Source organism: Atractosteus spatula, chromosome 6 (genome assembly GCF_055471065.1).
Source record: "Atractosteus spatula isolate fAtrSpa1 chromosome 6, fAtrSpa1.hap1, whole genome shotgun sequence".
Taxonomy (NCBI): domain Eukaryota; kingdom Metazoa; phylum Chordata; class Actinopteri; order Semionotiformes; family Lepisosteidae; genus Atractosteus; species Atractosteus spatula.
In genome coordinates, this window is record NC_142711.1 from 14,283,858 (window position 1) to 14,301,817 (window position 17,960).

At 39.8% G+C, this 17,960-nt stretch overlaps 1 protein-coding gene across 3 annotated transcripts in view; it reads left to right on the forward strand.

Annotated features, from left to right (window-relative positions):
- The window catches only part of LOC148831859 (nucleolar protein 4-like), a 117,061-nt gene that overhangs the window by 47,527 nt on the left and 51,574 nt on the right, over window positions 1-17,960 (forward strand). For 2 of the 3 annotated variants that reach the window (XM_088919294.1, XM_088919295.1), the window contains exon 6: window positions 119-384. In XM_088919294.1, the coding sequence (XP_088775420.1) occupies window positions 119-384 (266 nt within the window). Of the gene's footprint in view, window positions 1-115; window positions 385-17,960 lie in introns of all 3 variants that reach the window. The other variant, XM_088919293.1, reaches the window with a different exon arrangement.

The following is a 17,960-nucleotide window of genomic DNA, read 5'->3' on the forward strand; positions in this document are numbered from 1 at the left end:
CAGGAGTGAGGAACTCTTTTGGGTTTTTTTTTATGTACTGGGAACTGACAAGCGAAGACCGAAACTAAATATCGGCGGCGGTCGCGATAAAGTACTTTTCTTCCTTTTCCTCAAGCAGATGACTCGGCGGCGGACAGTATAAACGGCAACGAGACGGTGGCGTACAAGCCCGCCGGACCGAGAGGGAGCCACTGTCGAGAGACGGCAGACGCCAACAGCAACGGCGTCGGCCCGTCGGAGCCGGAGGAGCAGCCCCTGAACCTCAGCGACTGTCCCCTAGCGGCAGAGTGCCACACGGAGAATCACACGGCCAACGGGAGGAGCAAGTACAAGGGCCTTCTGCTGCCAGACCTCAAGACGGAGCCCAGGGAGAATGGGAGCAAGGTAAGACGGTGCACTAGCACAGCGCTTTCCACTGACCCTTGCCTCAGCGTGCTGCTGGCCGTCCTGAGCAAGCCCTGACAGCCGGATTCCTTGTGTCAGCTCCCACAGGGTTTACTAAATAAGCAGTAAGCTGGGCGTGACTGAGGACAATGAAAGTGAAATGAAAACACCAACGAAAATGCGCCAGCTGACTGAATGTCCTTTAACCATTTTTTCACTTCACTTACACTTTCTTACATTTATATAGTCCTCTTCTGGGCACTCCACTCAAGGCGCTTTACAGGTAATGGGGTCTCCCCTCCACCGCCTGGGTGCAGCCCCACCTGGATGATGTGTTGGCAGCCAAAGTGCACCGGTAGGCTCACCCACACACCAGCTCTGAGTGGGGAGGAGAACAGAGCGATGAAGCCAGTTCAGAGATGGGGATAACTAGGAGGCCCTGATTGATAAAGGCCAGGGGTAAATGTGGCCAGGACACCGGGGTACCACCACTGCTCATTTTGAGAAACGCCCTGGGATTTTTAATGGCCACAGAGAGTCAGGACCTTGATTTGCAAACCATCTTTCGAGTGAGGGACGGACTGTCCTTGGCCACACCACACCATGGTGAGATCCTGATAAAAGCCTGAAAGAGAGACAGGACAAGATACTGAAGTGATATACAGATTCCTTGTGGAAACCTTTTTAATGAAGACAGCAATGCTGCTGTCTTGCACTGTGGGCATTGACTGGATTATTAACACTAGGCAACAGTGTGGGGGAACAGAAGGTGGGGTATCAGATCCCAGGTGGGGTCTGTCTGCTGTACGCTTGAACAAGGCACTGCGCTCAGATACTGTAGCTTCTGGGAGTACTTTATATCTAGCTGTATGAAAAGGTACAAAATGGTTCAAAATGTAAGTGGATTTTGCATAAAAGCATCAGCAAAATTGATAGTAATTATGCCAAATTTCAGGTCTTAACATCCTTCCCAATGTCAAAGAATGGAAGTAATTAGTGTACATTGTCTCCCAGTGAACTGCTGCATTTTCTGTTTTTGTTGATTTCCAAGAGGGAGAGTCCCATCTAGTGGTCCATTAATACCACTTGATTGATTTAACAAAACGAAGAATGAAGGAGTGATTTCGTTGTGCTCCATCATTCCTGCATTGTTTTGGTTTTCTTTCTGCTATAGATCGGCAGTACGTTTCGGATGTTTTCAATTACTTGGGCACAACAGTGAGAAACTTCTACCTCGAAATGAGAAGCATCGAGAACCTTGCAAATCTGTGGGCCCACGTAAAAGTGTCAGCATCCACAGCATTATTTTGTTTGTTTTTTCTTTTGTGGCTTTTCAGTAAACGATTTTATCACGGTTTTTGGAACTGTCAGACTTAACTAAGATCTGTGTTGTCTGAGTTGTGTGTCATGTGCTGTTTAAATTCAGTTTTAATTAATTAGACAGTGCTTAGGGTCAATTCACTCATCCTCTTTCATGAGTTACAGAAGACTTAATAGCTTTTATTAAAAAAAATATTTATTGAAGAGTTTTGTATTTTTAGTAAGATTTATTCAATAATATAAGATTTAACTATTTTTAGACCGAACAGCACTTTTCAGTTCCAGGAACAGTACTTTACAAAATGCCATTTTAGAAAGGAGAACTTAGCCTGCTTGGTTGAGCTCAGTATTCCAAATTTTGGGTTTCTGTTTAAATTAATTCAGTTTTGTTCATTCACATTATGACATTATAGTACATCTTACAAATATAAATTATACTGTAATTCTGCACTACCACAAACTACAAGCCACACAATCTGCAAGCAAGTAGATTTGTGGAAAGATGTCACAGTTATTTGACTATACAATCCATACTTCTTTTAAATATTAAACCTTTTTAAACAAGAGAAGTGTAATGATTAGTCAAATAATAATGAATACCTAGGCTCTAGATTATTACAATATTGATATTTCTGTCAAGTTAGGGCAATAGTTTGTTGTTAGGCAACAAGCAATTTTGAGTGTCAAATAGACCTGCAGTAGATTTAGTGGAAAGGTCTATTTTTTATATTTGAGGGAACATTTATTTCCTTTGTATACCCTCTGGGCAGAGCTTGTTTCTCTAGGATGCTTTATCTGTTCAAGAACAAAATATTTGTTTTTTCAGTTGAGAGACTGAGAATTGGCCGTCCTGTGGAGAGTCTTTTGCTGAAGTACAAACCCCCATTATCTCCCTATCCAACTGTTCATTTGTATAAGGGCTTAATCTGTCTTCGGGACAATAAGTGAGGCAAGCCATGGGCTACAAGAGACTCAGGTTCTCGCAGTCTTTATTAAATCATTTTTAGGTAGTAGTTTGTTTTGTATTTTTTGTGTGTAGTTTGGAATGATAGTCAATAAATCTGTGCTTTTTATTGTGATTCCCTCTCATGTCTTAAATGACAGGGCACCATATAAAAGCCGCATGCAGATAGATAAGTCATTGCCAAATCCTGAGCTACAGGTGGGGCAGAGCTCATCCTGGTTTCCACAGCACGACGTTGGCAGGAATAGCTTGTGACTGCCCACCCCCGACAGGACAGTCCCCATTTACAAAGCAGGGTATGCTGGAGCTCTCTCAAGGTATGACAGCAGCAGTGTGTGCAGCAGGGCCCTGATCCCACAACCCACCAGGCACGAGTCTGGAGACGTCTCCACTACACTGCGTAGGCCCTGGCGTACAGCGCACTGTTCAATCTACTCTCCAGCAAGCCGCCAGTCGATAATGTACCCGTGTTCGAGCTGTAAAAGGCGAATACGGCTGCCATGTGGGGAATACGGTATGAGGTCAGAGAAATACCTTACGCAAGCTTGTTGAAATCAATGTCTCAACTTGAGTGTTATGGGAGTGAGGAGCAAGCTTCACAGCCATATCGCAGAAGCCAATATCCTGGCTTTTTTTCGGGAGAGGGCTGAATGAGATCAATTAGCACCGAAATACCAAACAGGCTAGATAGGCTGAATCGCCTCCTCTCATTTGTGGCCTTTCTTAAGTTCTTATGTAAAAGCTACTCCAAATGACAGATTGCATACAAACACCATTAGAAGGCTTGCTAATGGCCTTTTTGCAGACAGAGCAGGGAGACGTATATGAGCTCAAAACTGTGTTATTGAATGCGTATCAGTTCTGCTGCCCACTTGAGCCTTTTTGTTTGTTTAACCTCTTCAGGTTTTTTGAGCAGCTACATATCCTTTTTTTTCAGGGATTGTGAATATGTTAATAAATATTGAAACGTGATATTCATTATGATCCTAAAGTGGACAAAGTTTTAAAAGAGGAACATTCAGTGTCAGTTCGCTGATCATTTAGAGATTACCAGGAATTCAAGGAACAAAGATTATTTAGATCCTTGCTTCTTAATTTAAGAAAAGTCATATTTATTACATTAATTGTTTAATTGCCTGTGTAATGTTTTCGTTTTTGATTTCTGTTTTGTTTCTCATCATGTTGCGGATTTTCCTTTTGAATCCTGTATGTTTTTTCTTGAATTGTGTCTCTACTCTAACCGTTCCAACCACACTGGACTGAAGCCCCATCCAGACTGCAATCCTGCGATGTGCCCTAGGCTTCTGAAATAGACTCTGGCTTGCTATGACTCTTACCTGGAATAAGCAGGGTCCGGATTCTGAATGTATATTTGAACTAACACCCTCTGCAAAGACCTCTTCATGTCTAACTCTAGAAGACAACATAGAACCACATATCAAAGCAGCCCAATAATACTTTTTTCCATAGGCAAAAATGTGTGGTACCACTGTTTTGCATCCCTTATGCACTTGTGGGAAAACAGCAAATGTTTTTTCTCGTTATTTGAACAATTATTTCTTATGGAAAAGGAAAATTAAATGGAAACACAAACAGGGAGGCATGGTGGCACACTGGTCAGTATTGCTGCCTAGCTGGCACCCTGGGACTGGGACCCCCAGAATTCAGGGGTAGTATCGGCATCAGGTTAGTATGTTCTCCTCATTTTCTCATGGGTTTCCTCCTCAAGTCCAAAGACACACTGGTAGGTTAATTGCTTCTGGGAAAGTTGTCGCTGGTGTGAGTGTGTCTTGTCTGTGTGTGCCCTGTCCAGAGTGTACCCCTCCGTCCTTATCCTGTTGATGGCCAGGATAGGCTCCGGCTGTCCCATGGATAAAGTGGTTTGAAAATAGATGGAAGGCAACAGAGAATCTTTAAAGGGCAACTGCTGTCCCAGTTTCTCAGACTGGTTATGAAGGGTTTTTTTTGACGAATTCTGAATTAAGCACAAAATCGTGAACCTATTGTGACTATCCGATAGAGTACCGGATAGTCACCATGTTGTCGCAAACTGCTGGTTTTGCCACGGGCGAGAGCTAGAATTTGTGTGAATTGCGATGTGAAGCAGCCCTTCCTGCTCACTAGTCATCGTCATGACCAATAATCCCACCGTAATACCTACAACAATCAGGCCACAGAATTACAACATTTCAATGTAACGCTATGTATGAGTGAATAAGTACAGGCTGTACAGCAGACATTTTACTGCAGAAATACTCCAACGTGCTCTGCATGCAAAGTTAACAAGTAAGTTGTATTTTTCACAAAACCGTCTTGAGGTCAAGAGCAATATTTCTATTCTAATGCGCACAAGACACATACAATGCCATGAGAAACACAGGAGCTGAATTGTGGTATATCTGATGCTATATAAAAACTAAAGTCCTTTCCCTGCTTAAAACAAGAGAGATAAACTATGTGTCACAGCAGCTATAAAAACCAGAATGACAACACTTCAGGAATAAGGATACTTTAAACATCACAGTGCTTTTCACTCAAAGGTCACACCACACAATAGCAGGCTCAGCTCTGACACAGCCAAGTAGCTCCCCCCTGTGTACCAGAGTACAGACAGCAGCATCTTCATTTTCACGTTATTTGTTTATTTCATCCCTGTGAAATACAGACAAAAATGTGCTCAAGAACACAAGAGTGACAGAACTCGTACAGGTCATGATGTGTGAGAGGCTAGTGGACACTCAGTACATTCCCAAAAGCAATGTGCTCTTCAGCAAAAGGAGGTTACTACGTAAAATACAAAACTCTCTTCTGCAGTAGTAACGACATATAGATTACTTCTAATAATAATGACAATAATTATCGCATGGCAAAATACATTAGTGCGCTATCTCAATTCGTGCACTAACAACTTTTACTGGAATATTGAATGTAGCTACAGAAACTTAATCTAATTTTAGGATAGTTATTGAAAGACAGGTGAAGCATAGCCTCATTCCACCACGCAGTAAAAATACCCACATTCATCTTCAGCTTGTGTGTACAGGGCACAAAGGTACACTGACAGGAAGAGAAGGATTCAGAGTGCCCACAAAATGAGAAACTACATAATGAAGGAATTCTACAGTCCCATCAACTGATATTGTATGCCACTCTCACATGGCATAGGCTGTCTGACTCTCTTCACATTCAAATTGGTCTAAATTAACTACCTTATATAGAAGGCCTTTTTATAGATCACAAAATGGTAAAACGTCCATATCAAAGCCACAGTGACTCATGATCTAATTCATATTGCTTCTTTCCTTCTATCCACACTTCAGCAGAATTTTCTTCAGATCCTAATTTTCTGTTGTTCAAAGCAAGACAGCAGAATTACAGGGCACTCTGAAACCAGACCGGACCTTAATGAACAGCCAATATTCTCTCTTCGTGTTAACTCTGAATGTGCAATCAATACTTTAAAGGACAAGGTTTACTTTAAGGCTTGACCAAATTCCCTTGTCTTTATTACTGTAAACATGTTGAGGAGCTGTGTGCAAATTCCATAGTCTGGTTTATTGCAAGTTTGAAGAAAAGGACCACTGTCAAAGAAAAACACTCCAACTGAGAAGTTGATTTCACAGAATTAAGAAAATCATTAACCTTTGTAACTTTTAAGATGACTTATTTTGGCCATGGGTATATCAGCAGAATCCCATTGATCTTTAAGTAAATCTCAATCAGTCAAGTAAAGTTGCAATTGCACATGTAGGACGTGCAAAATAAATATTATTTGGGAACAATGATAGGGCTCTGTGATTGGCTGTGTGGCGATAGACCTGTGCTGTAATAGGATAGTGCTTTATTGTTCTGCTCTGTGATTGGCTGTGCAATAATGGGTGGTGTTATAGTATGGCAGAACTGATATTGTCTTGTTATAGTAAAAACGTTTTACCACAAAATAGTTTCCTCCTGCTCTAACATTGTGTGAGTGATATTGTACATATTTGATGTATTTACTCATTATGATTATTTCCTTGAGCACGTGCACTACTTTGATGGCAAATTCTAGGAACCTTACCTCTTTAATCACCTGAAATCAAATAATTTTTGGTATGTACTCATCATGGCGTGCTATGTGAGCCCCTCTGTCCAGCTGCAGCTCATTCAACAAAGTTTCTGCTCAGAGGATGGGAAGAGGTGTCATGTGCGGCTGTTTGGAACACATTCACATTCCTCAACATTTGAAGTAATTAGTATTTCAAGGGATCTTTTCTCTGGTAGACAAAAACCCATTATCTCCTAACGCTGACAGGTTGAACAGTTAGAACATGGCGAAAATAGTGCAAGTTCTTATCAATTTTTCATGCGCAGAACGGTAACGAAATAAATGTAGCCATTTGTGAACTTTTTTTTGCATTGCACTGGATAGAAGTTAGAGACTGTGATTTTCATTAAAAAGCAATTTTGTTCATACATTAAAATTATTATATAACAAATTGAAATACAGAATACAGGAATAGGCTCTCATTTACAGTACAGTCCATAGAAACCTGGTATGTTTAAAAAAAACATGCACTGTATAACAGTAAGACTTAGGCGTATAAAATGACTACCTTTGATTTAACCTTTTAACTAACCAGAAGATATGCTGTACCAGGGGGAATCCTGCTGACCTTATAATAAACATTTAGTAAAAGTAAGGTGTTGCTTCAATAACATGATATCTAGATGCAATTCCAAATCATGAAGCTTCCTAACATCTCAGTTAGTGAAAAGACCCTTTATAATAAAGAAATACCAAAAAAGAACTACTAAATCAACTTTAATGTCAACATATTACAAAATAAATGTCTGCTAAATTGCTTTAGCTAAACCGTCTGTACTATTTGCAATTATATTTTAAGAGTTCTTCACCATTAAGATTAGTAAAATCAACTTCAAACCCTTGAGTTTTCTACTATATTTAATGCACAAACGCGTTTCCCACAATTTCTTTGGGTAACTTAACACACAGCCTGTTAGCCTTCATTCTCAACTTTGTATTTCATTCCTGGGTTCTGGGTACCTATAGTATTGGTAACCAAATAAAACCATCAATGGGACCTTGAGCTCTGAAGTTGTGCCCACGGCGTTTAAAATCACATCTGCTGCACTAGTTCTGGAAAAAAAACAACTAACCAAACTACTAAGAACCTAAGTAATTCTAATCTATTTCAATACCTTTCTTGTCAGAACACGTAGGGGTACAACAACTGGGTAACCTGTTAAAGGCAAATGTTACAAACCTCTTCAGTTGGCCTTTAGCGCTCAAAAAGCCCTTATCGAGCTTGTTAACTGTGTTTTGAGGACCACAGACTTAGGATTCTGTCCTAGGTCCACTGGTTCTGTTTTTGGATACCTTGAATCACAATATTTTTCTTCTGACTAGTGTAGCAGTGTGGGCGAACACCGGCAAGAGCCGACGCCCTGGTCTGAGGGGGCGGAGGCACCGGTGTGCGGTTGGCGAAAACGAGGGGGGGGGAAAGCACCGCTTTGTACAGCGGAGTCCAAGCTGGACTGTCCCTTTTTACTGGGGTCCAGCCTGTGGAAAAAAAAAAAAGAACCGCTTGGGACAGCGGTATCCAGTCCGGATTATCCCTATTTAACGGGATCCTGACATGAAGGAAAGGAGCATGCGGCCAAATGAAAAAGAACCTGACCTGTCCCGGTGGGAGAACAGAAAAAAAGATTAAGAAAAATAACGACGGCCGTGCGCTGGAGTCAGTGCCCTCCAGGACTGCCACTGGGAGATCCTCCCCTTGCGGGGGGTCCGCCCATCCCTCCAGGGAGGTGCTCAGTGTGTCTTAAAGGGCACCACGGCTCCTCCTTAATGAGCCAGTGCAGCTGTGGTTACTAAGGCAACGCGTCTCCCTTAATCCAGGGCTCCGCCTCCCCGCAGAACACGCCCCTGCGTAGTGCCACGCTTTCGAGGGAGAGAGCGTACTGGGCTTTGTGGCTGCTGCCGTCAGGTGTTTGTGAGTGAGCAGTTCGCCTGTACGGGTGGGTGCTTTTGGGTCCATACTATTTGGGTCCATTGCCTAGAGAGCAGAATTGTCAATTTCTCAAGAGTTGCTTAAACTTTAACCCTACCTTAATCTTCCATCATCACCAGTTGGTGTGGAATTACATTTAGAAGCAAGATATAAGTTGATTAAATTAAAACAGAAGCTTACGAAGTTTATTAAATGCTACTGTTTGACAATTTGATTTCTTATGTGAGCTCTAAAGTTGTATATGTCTTTGCCTTGCTAAATCAAATGATAAATATCAGATTAGGTCTGGTACATTTTTAGGGCTTCGCTCTGAGTTAAGTGTCACTGGAGGAAATTGAAAAGACCAATACACATTTACATTTAAACTGACATACAAATGGGTTATGATCCTTGCCATTTCCAAGACACCACGCAGATACTGTATTCCTCCTCCACATCTCTGTTTCTGCATCTTAGCAGTTGGCCCTGAAATCGTGTGTCTTGCCTCATGCGGTAACGATGACGCGATCCAGAAAAACCCACTCCGATCCCGAGCCAGGCGAGTGTACGGAGAAGCACAGGCCGTGCACGCTGGCGGTGGAAAGGTCAGTCTGCTGCTGGGGTGCTCGCCCGGGGTGGGGGGGCTGGCCGGCACCAAGCGTTTCCCCGGCCAAGCATTGATCACCCTGCTCTTCACACGGCTCATCTTCCCAGAGGCCTGCCTGACGGCGCCGGCAGGGCGGAAAATTCCGTCCACAGGCCCTGGCGGGCTTCAGGCTTTCAAAGGGCCTGGAAAGGTGAAGGGGGCTTTCAAAGACATATTTTTAGACCGGAGAAATGCCAGTGGTTTTCCACAGAAAGGGCAGTGCGGGCTTTTGGGTTCTGAAATCCTGGGCTTTGATAGCCACGCTTTTTGTGCTGGAAGATGGCCAGATGGGATTCCCTACCTTCAAGTGGCCTCGAACCAGCAGTCTCCATTCACGGGTTGTGGCCACTGCCTGGGCCAACGCGGGCGGCTACTGCGATTTCACATTTTTTACCGCGTCTGGCTTAAACGTTTGCTCTGCCAGGAATTCTGCCGGATTGTCGTTAGCAGGGAAAAGCGAATGGGTCTCGTGCGGCCTTCACCTTTGTCTCAGCCTCCGCTGTATTGTCGGTTCAGAAAAAGAAGAAGACCTTGGGTTTGCCCCAAGCATGTTCCCAGCACGGACAAGTGTCTTTCAGTGCAGCAGAATGTATAGCAGTGGGCTGTTCACTCGAACTATTTAATTGTGAATTCATCTATTATCAGTGTGCACATGAATAATTGATTGGAAGACAAAGATAGTACTTAGCAATTCTGCTTCAATTTAATTTCTTTCAGTGATGAAGTTTCTACCGCCCTCTCTTGTCTTGGTGTTTCTGGTGTCAGCCATTAGAGAGGCTTGTGGCGCTGTATCGCTGTGAAACCACTGTAACTTAAAAAACAAATCAGCAGTGATGAATGGTGATGCAGTTGTGCAAAAAATAACCCAAAGAAATAAAACATAGACCAAACACACAGTAATATTCTACTCCCAAATGACTTTATACAAAGATTGTTGATCTAAACTATCTGCCCAGGTCTCTTTCTGTGAATTTTGTTTGATATCATTTTGTGGTTTTTGGATTTTTGTTTACCATAAAATTCTATTTTAAAACCCTTTGCACACATGCAGTACGTACATACACAGAGAGAAAGAAATAAAACTGTAAACAGTACAGTTCAGTGCGCCTGTACAGTAGGTTCCTAAAAAACACAATATGAGGTCAAGTGTTAATACTGTATGTTTTCCCACTTCTGGTGCTTTCTTAAGTAGAATCCAATAGGTGTGCACTGTTCAGTTTATTTGAAATAAAAAGCTGCAAAAGATGCCTGTACATTATAGGGGCTTTCACAAATGTGCAGTACCAAATGCAACAAATGCGTTTTGTAAAGCAAGGTTGGTGGATTACTAAGTTTGGTTTCTGCCATCTACAAGTGGTTTTATAAAATTAATGGACCCCTTAGTGTTCTCTTACAAAGCCAGTGGGTAAACAATGGAACATATACAGTATTTGCTTCACTACCATCAGAGAAAGCCAGCTGTTAGATTATACATTTTTAATCCAGATTCATTTTTGTATGTTTTAAAATAAAAACCTGTCATTTTAAGTCACTGATCTCAAAGGACCCGCTGAGAAAAATACAGTGCATTGTAGGCAAGTGGTTAGTAATTTGCAATTGGGCAAGCTATGATTACATCTGCAGGTGGAGTGGCCTTGTCTCTAGAAAACTGTCACTTCTTTTACAAAACCCAGTGGCTTTTTCCCATCCTCATATCTTTCCAATATGCTTAGATTTGCCAGACTAACATGACCTGTGATCTGCTGCCTGTTTCTTTTCTCACTTAGACCTACTGTACAATGCCATGTACTACAGGAATTATACAGTTCACAGTCTTAATAATAACAACTGAGAGATAGTAAACAATACATTTCTTGAAGTGTAAAATGTACAATAAATCAAAAAAGTGGGGCTAATAAACCTAGCAAACTAGTAGTGTGTACAACAGAATGTAATGGCTTTCTAAATAAAATTTGATTTAATGTTTTACATGTAGGGCCTAGTTTTTAGATGGAAAATAAATGTCCTTGTGCACTTGCAATGGAACCATTTTTATTGCCATTCAATTATTTGCCTGTATTTTCCAAAGTGAAAATGCATAACCATTCTTGTGCGTGGAATATCATCAGTGGTGAAAATTCAAATGAGGCAGTGATTGATTTCAGGTTCTTTTTAACTATATGTATAGTTTAACGCAGTACATACTGTAGGAAATATAAACAGGTTGGACTTAGGAATCACAATTGTGGAACTAGTTGTCATTTTGTCATGTAGATTTATTTTTCATTTAGTTTTTTTCAAAGATTTTACAGCACAAAAATGTAATTTTATCCAGTAAATATTCCTGATGCTCCTAAATTTCCAATACAGAAAGGAACAATGAATACAGCAATTGCTGCTTCTTCTACAAATCAGTACATTAAAGATTCCCCAATGTTGTACAACTTAACATGCCAGATTATGCAGGAAAATGCAATCAGACGAAGGTCCCAAATACAAAAAACATGTCCTTTAAGATGGAGATTTGTTTCCTGATAAATACAACGACTGTAAGTGATCAAGTGAGGTATGAAAAAGAAAGCAGGCATCTCTTGTACCACAATATTAAACACAGAGGTAAGGTTAGAGTTCCTCCTTTTTAAAAAATTCTATCAATTTCCTAACAGATTCCACAGAGTTGATTTTCTGTCACATGACTTGCAGGTTTGTGATAAAGTCCCACTATCCTCTGTGTAAAGCAACCTTTCCTGTTTTCTGTCTTAAATAGCCCTAAACTTAACTTCCCTGTGTGTTGCTGCTGATCACAAAGAAGTCTCTGATGAGGCTTGGTCTAAGCCTTTCAGGAACTTGAACTTTCCTTTCGGTAACATGTATCTCGGCTCTACAATATTTGAAGAACATTTTGTCACCTGTGTAGTGGTAATAGTTTTGTAATAGGTTTTTCACTTCGTCTCCTGTAAAATCAGATCAACAGTTTAATAAAAGGAGGAGAGGATGAATAATAATCCCTTGCAAAGATGACCAAAAATATCAAACCAGCCTTAGACAGAGTTTGGACAGCAAATTAAGATTTAAATTAAAGTTCAGATTGCTGGAATCTAACATACACTATTTATAGGGTAAACGTTAAGCTTCACATAAATTAGCAATAGGAATTTGAGCTCATTTGATCTCTTTGGAGTGATTTGCTGTCTCAAATATTGTGATTTACACTGGAGAGTCACACATCTGAGACTTTATGGGTAATTAAAATACAAATAATTATAGGACGGTTAATGGAGTAATTTATGCCATCTGCATTTTTTCTGTCATTTCATTTATGATTTCTTGCATGCACTGTGATGTGCTTTGTAAGCGATTCTCTGTTAGGCTGTCATTTGCCGCTGTAATTAATTATTCTAGCTGAAATTCTGGCTAATATGAGTAATCAAAGCTTCATTTCAGAAGCTCTGAAGTAAAACCTGTTACCTTTACAAAGCCTTTTTTATGTATTGGTGAGGAACTGGATATTTATTTAGCAAGTGAAAGACTAAGCTAATTATTCTTCAGGAAGACTGAGGTCTGTCCTGCATTTATTCAGCACAGAATTAACAGCATTTCTTTAGAAAACAGGAAATCTTTGCACGACAGTAGTGATTTAGTAGTAATCCCAAGAACCTGAGCAAGGTATAAACGTTAAAACTTTGCTTGGTGGACCTTTTCTCACCAAAATACACCTATATGTTATTCAGATAAAAGTGCTATTTTTAAATCCAAGTGAAAAGACTTGAAATTCGTTACGATTAATCAGTTAATCACCCATGAAACTTTATTTCTCTCCAGATTATCAAGATACTTTAAAAGTACCTTATGGGTGTTTTTAAAATATCTTCAAATAAATTGTGCTTAAGAATACATATACTGTAATTCCCATTGTTGCACAGTATATCTTTATTTATTATGAGAAGTATCAACATTGCTTTTAATTTACCGTACACTGTCACTTTAGGTGTGATCTTCAACAGGGTTAGCTACAGTATTAAAACCATAATATAGGTGATATATTTTCAAATGTAAGTTTCTTCTTCCTTTAAGGTGTTTAAGTAATCTTATTAGAAATGGACGGATAGTTGATTTTGCAAATGAAACACAAATTCATGTTTCTATGGCAACTGTAGATACCAAGGTATAAAAATTGACACATTTTTATGAGACTATGTCTTGCCAGTTTAAGAATAATCAGCATATTAATGAAAGAAAAAATAATTAGCTTAAGCAAATAAGGGTACATCAAGGCCTTTAACCTGGAGCGCTTCTAGATAAAAATGAAAGTACATTTGGAATAATTTAGTTATTACCTGAAGTAGATGCTACTTAACAATATAGCCAATTTGCCTCTGGCTGTCATTTTGAGATTATTATTATTAAGCTTATTTTTAAACAAAAAATACAATCAGAAAAAACATTCTTCCTGTGGTACTTTGAAGCTAATACTGTATATATCAACTGACAAGCAAAAATACATGTTCTGAAGTTTCCCGAAACTTCTGGTCTCCTTAATGCTGCTGTAGAAAGAAGAAACCACTTCATGTGTGAAGTCACTTATAAATAACACTACAATAATAAATAAGAAAAAAATAAAAAATAGAAGTATGTGGACTACATCAGCGGAGGGATGTGTACTGTATATGATTGATGTGTTGAAGAAAATAATTATTTCAAGACCCTGAGAAAACATTACTGCTGAAAATGTGAAATTATGCAAAAGGCTCAAATATATTTGAACAGTGTTTCACAATAAATACATCAACAACTGCCTTTTATCATCTATAGAGGGCATAATTATGTTTAGGTGGGTAGCTGCGTCAGCATGCATAGGCTCCAAAGGAACAAGTAATAGGTTTATTCCATGGTGAAAAGAGAAGAAATAAAACACAACGTTTCGGCTTTGGAACCTTCTTCAATTCTGTTTAGATCTCCCATATAGTAAGTATGTTGTATAGTGCTGAGAAAATGTTTGTGAACCACACAGAAAACTATGGAAATTTCAGAGTTTTACTGTGATAGCCTTTTGGAATCAAAACCATGAATTTTGTGAGGATTCAGTGTAGTTTTTCATAATGTATTCTATGTCTCTTGAAACAAAATGATTCTGAATGAAAAAAAAACAATGTATACAGTAATTAAGGTAAAGGGGATGTGAAAAGTAAGTGAACCCCTAATTTTATTAGCTCAATTAAGGGAATAATTAGAATTAATGTCATGAGTCATGAGGAACAACAAATCTCCGAGGAAGAGTTCTTGATGCTTATCAGTCCAAAAAGGACTACAAAACACAGGATTTGGAGCTCCACCAATCCACTGTCAGACACAGTCTACAAATGGAGAAAGTTCAAAATGATAGTCAGACTATCCAGGAATGGTCATCCTACCAATATCTCAGCAAGCACAAACCGGAAAGTCATGGAGGAAGCCATATGGGACTACAGAGTAACGTCCTGTGATGTGGGCTACTCTCACATTGGCTAAAGTGACTGTTCTCAACAATAAAAACACCCAATAAGAATGGTGTTCATGGAAGGATAACACGGAAAAAAATACTTCCTAAAAGAATATTGTTGCCTGTCTGATGTTCAGCAAAGAGCAAAAAGCTGATCCATAAGGTGTCTGGAACAGTGTTCTCTGGACAGAAGGGTCTGGGGTAGACCTCTTTTGACCTCAATGAGACACGTTCCTGTATGTCTGGTGAAAAACACACGCTGCTTTCGAACAGAAGAAACTCAACCGTCAGGCTTGGGGCGATGATTTGGGGCTGCTTTGCTGCTTCATTTCCATCGTTGACACAACCATAGATTCTGCACTGTGTCAGGAGACTCCAGAGGAGAATGTCAGGCCATCCGTCTGTGACCTGAAGCTGACCAGAAAGGGGGGTGTTCCAGCCAGACGATGATACTAAACATACAAGCAGGTCTAGAAAACAATAGCTGCAGAAGAAGAAATACACTTTTTACAATGGCCTAGTCAACGTCCAGACCTAAACCCCATTGGAATGTTGTGGCAGGACCTGAAAGGAGCTGTCCCTGCAAGGCAGCATCTCAAATGTAGCATCTCTGAGTTGTGGGAGTACTGAATGGAGGCCAAAATTCCTCAAGACCAATAGGAGACAAGATATCAAGAAAGCAAGGGTTAAAGGAAAGGTTTAGTTGTAGTCCTGGCTGGTCAAGAGGGCTCCACCAGTTACTGAATCAAAGGTTTCACATACTTTGCCAGACATGGATTTTGAATGTGATATCATTTGTGGATAAATACATGTCAAAAGAGTATCATGTTAGATTTTAACTTTAGGAAAAGATCATATAGCAAGTTTCAAGTATTTGAAAAATGTGAAAAGGGGTTCACAAACTTTTTCTTAGCACTGTATATGAAATATACTGTATAGTGTCTTCGAGATTTATATATACCACTATGAAATATAATCAATAAACATAATATAACAGAACAATTTACTGATGGTTAATCTGTGTAATTCAGAACAATTCTAAAAACAGTTTAGCAGTTCAAAATTAACTACAGAAATTGATCCACCAGTTTTGGCACAGAAATGTACCTACCAACGGCTGGATTTTAAATGAGTTATGTAAATAATACTGTAATAATGTGAATTTTCTGTTCTTGAAACGTGGAAGAAATTTGATGTATATCTTTATTATGGGCATGTTGCTTGAACACCAAAATTGGCAGATTTGTGTGAGTTAGAGATTACCTGTAAAGCAATACAGGTAATACTTCTTTGTAGGTAAATCTATTCACATAAAAAAGGCTAAAGAAAGTTCTTCAAATCTATCTCATTATTTAGGAAAGTGGATTTATTCTTTCTGTGTCTATAATCTATATAAATAGGTCTGTACAGGAGAGCATAATTATTCTTTCTGCAATGCACAAGGCGTAACTCTTAAAGCGTGATCTTTCTGTGATCCTCCACTGAAAAAGTGTAATCTGGTGGGATTAACACTTTAACGTCCTATACTACTCTACATTTTATCAGTAAATTTGTTCCAGGTAAAAAGTGTTACAAAGGATGTCTTAATCAGGCCCTTGTGATTGACGCCTCCCATTCCACCATCGGAAAGGAACAGAAAAATGGTCTTGATTTTAAGAGAGTCAGTGAAAATGAAGTATTGGTGATTCAATTTATTTTTGCCCAAAGCAGATGTGATGAAGAGAGATAAGGAGAAGTAATTTAGGGGGGAGATGCAAATGCAGTATGTTCCTGGGAATGCCTAGATAGTGTCTGGTTAAAATTAATTGTGATTGAAACCATATTGAATGTCACTTCTTAGTGTCTGCTGTTTCATTGCATCACAGACTGTAACTGAATCAGGTAAAATCATTGGCTTTTAACAAGGAAATTTCAGGTGCCACTGAACCTCCTGCCCTCGCTCTTAGAACAGGACATGGCTCTATTCTTTTCTCCTTGTAACGGTAATATTCATTTCAGACAGCGCTAAATAGATTTTGAGTTCGGTAACTGTAGGAACATGTTGCAAAGCAATTATATTTTATGGATCACCTCATGTGTACTGACAGCTTAAACAGCTGTTGTTGGTTTTAAAAATGTACAACTAATTGCTGTTCATTTGTATACAGACAACCGAGCGCAGATTCTGTGTAATGGTGGAACAAGGCACTGCATATCGTCTGGAAACCAGCGTGCCCACGGCTTGGGCAGATTTTGGAAATGGTTGGCATTGCTGTTGGAAAGCTCTGAAAAGTTTTAATTTGCTAATTAAGGACAGGATTTTCAGAATAAATCAGAAGAGGAAAAGTATACATGTATAGTTTACACGATTAGGGTAATAGAGTGGATAGTACTTGTGATGGTAATCTAATTTTTATGTTTGTTTAGCTCTCAGTTTTCTGAAGGTATATTTACCTTGTATGAGCATTAAGTCAGCACTTGGACCTGTTTGCTATATAAATGCCTTAGAGAAATCACGATCTAAAACTGAAGCAGTAAGAGAGAGGAGGGGATCACTAAAGACTTTGTATGGTGAACCATCCATCCATTTTCTAATCGCTTGATTGAGTACAAAGTCACAGGGGATGTTGGGGCCTGTCCTGGCAAGCAATGGGCACAAAACAGAATACCCTGGACAGCACGCCAGACCAATGCAAGACGCACACAGATGCAAACACGCACACACTCACACCCTCACACCAGAGCCAGTTTTACTGAAGCCAATTAAAATACCAGCACAGTTTTGGACTGTGGGAGGAAAGACTAGCGGAAACTCCAGCAAACATACCGTACAAACTCCAGACAGACAGCACCCCAGAAATTGAACCCAGGGCCACAATGCTGCTAACCACTGCACCACCGTGCTTCCCTGTATGGTAGGCTAATTCTGAGAAATACAAGGAATGTTTCATATAAGTGATTCTTTGCATAAATCGTACATACCTTTGTGTCTTACTTTCATGAATTGTGGGGATGAATGCAGCAACAATTACTTCGGTCACATTGTATAGGTTTTGGTTTTTCACACTGAATGAACATTGGACACATGTGACAACGAACAATACAATGAAATGCACAGTATATTAATGGTTATGCAGGTAGTCTGTCTTTCTGGACATTTTGTGTTATTTACTGTACACAGATAGAATGTAATCTCATTGACATGCTTCTATGTAA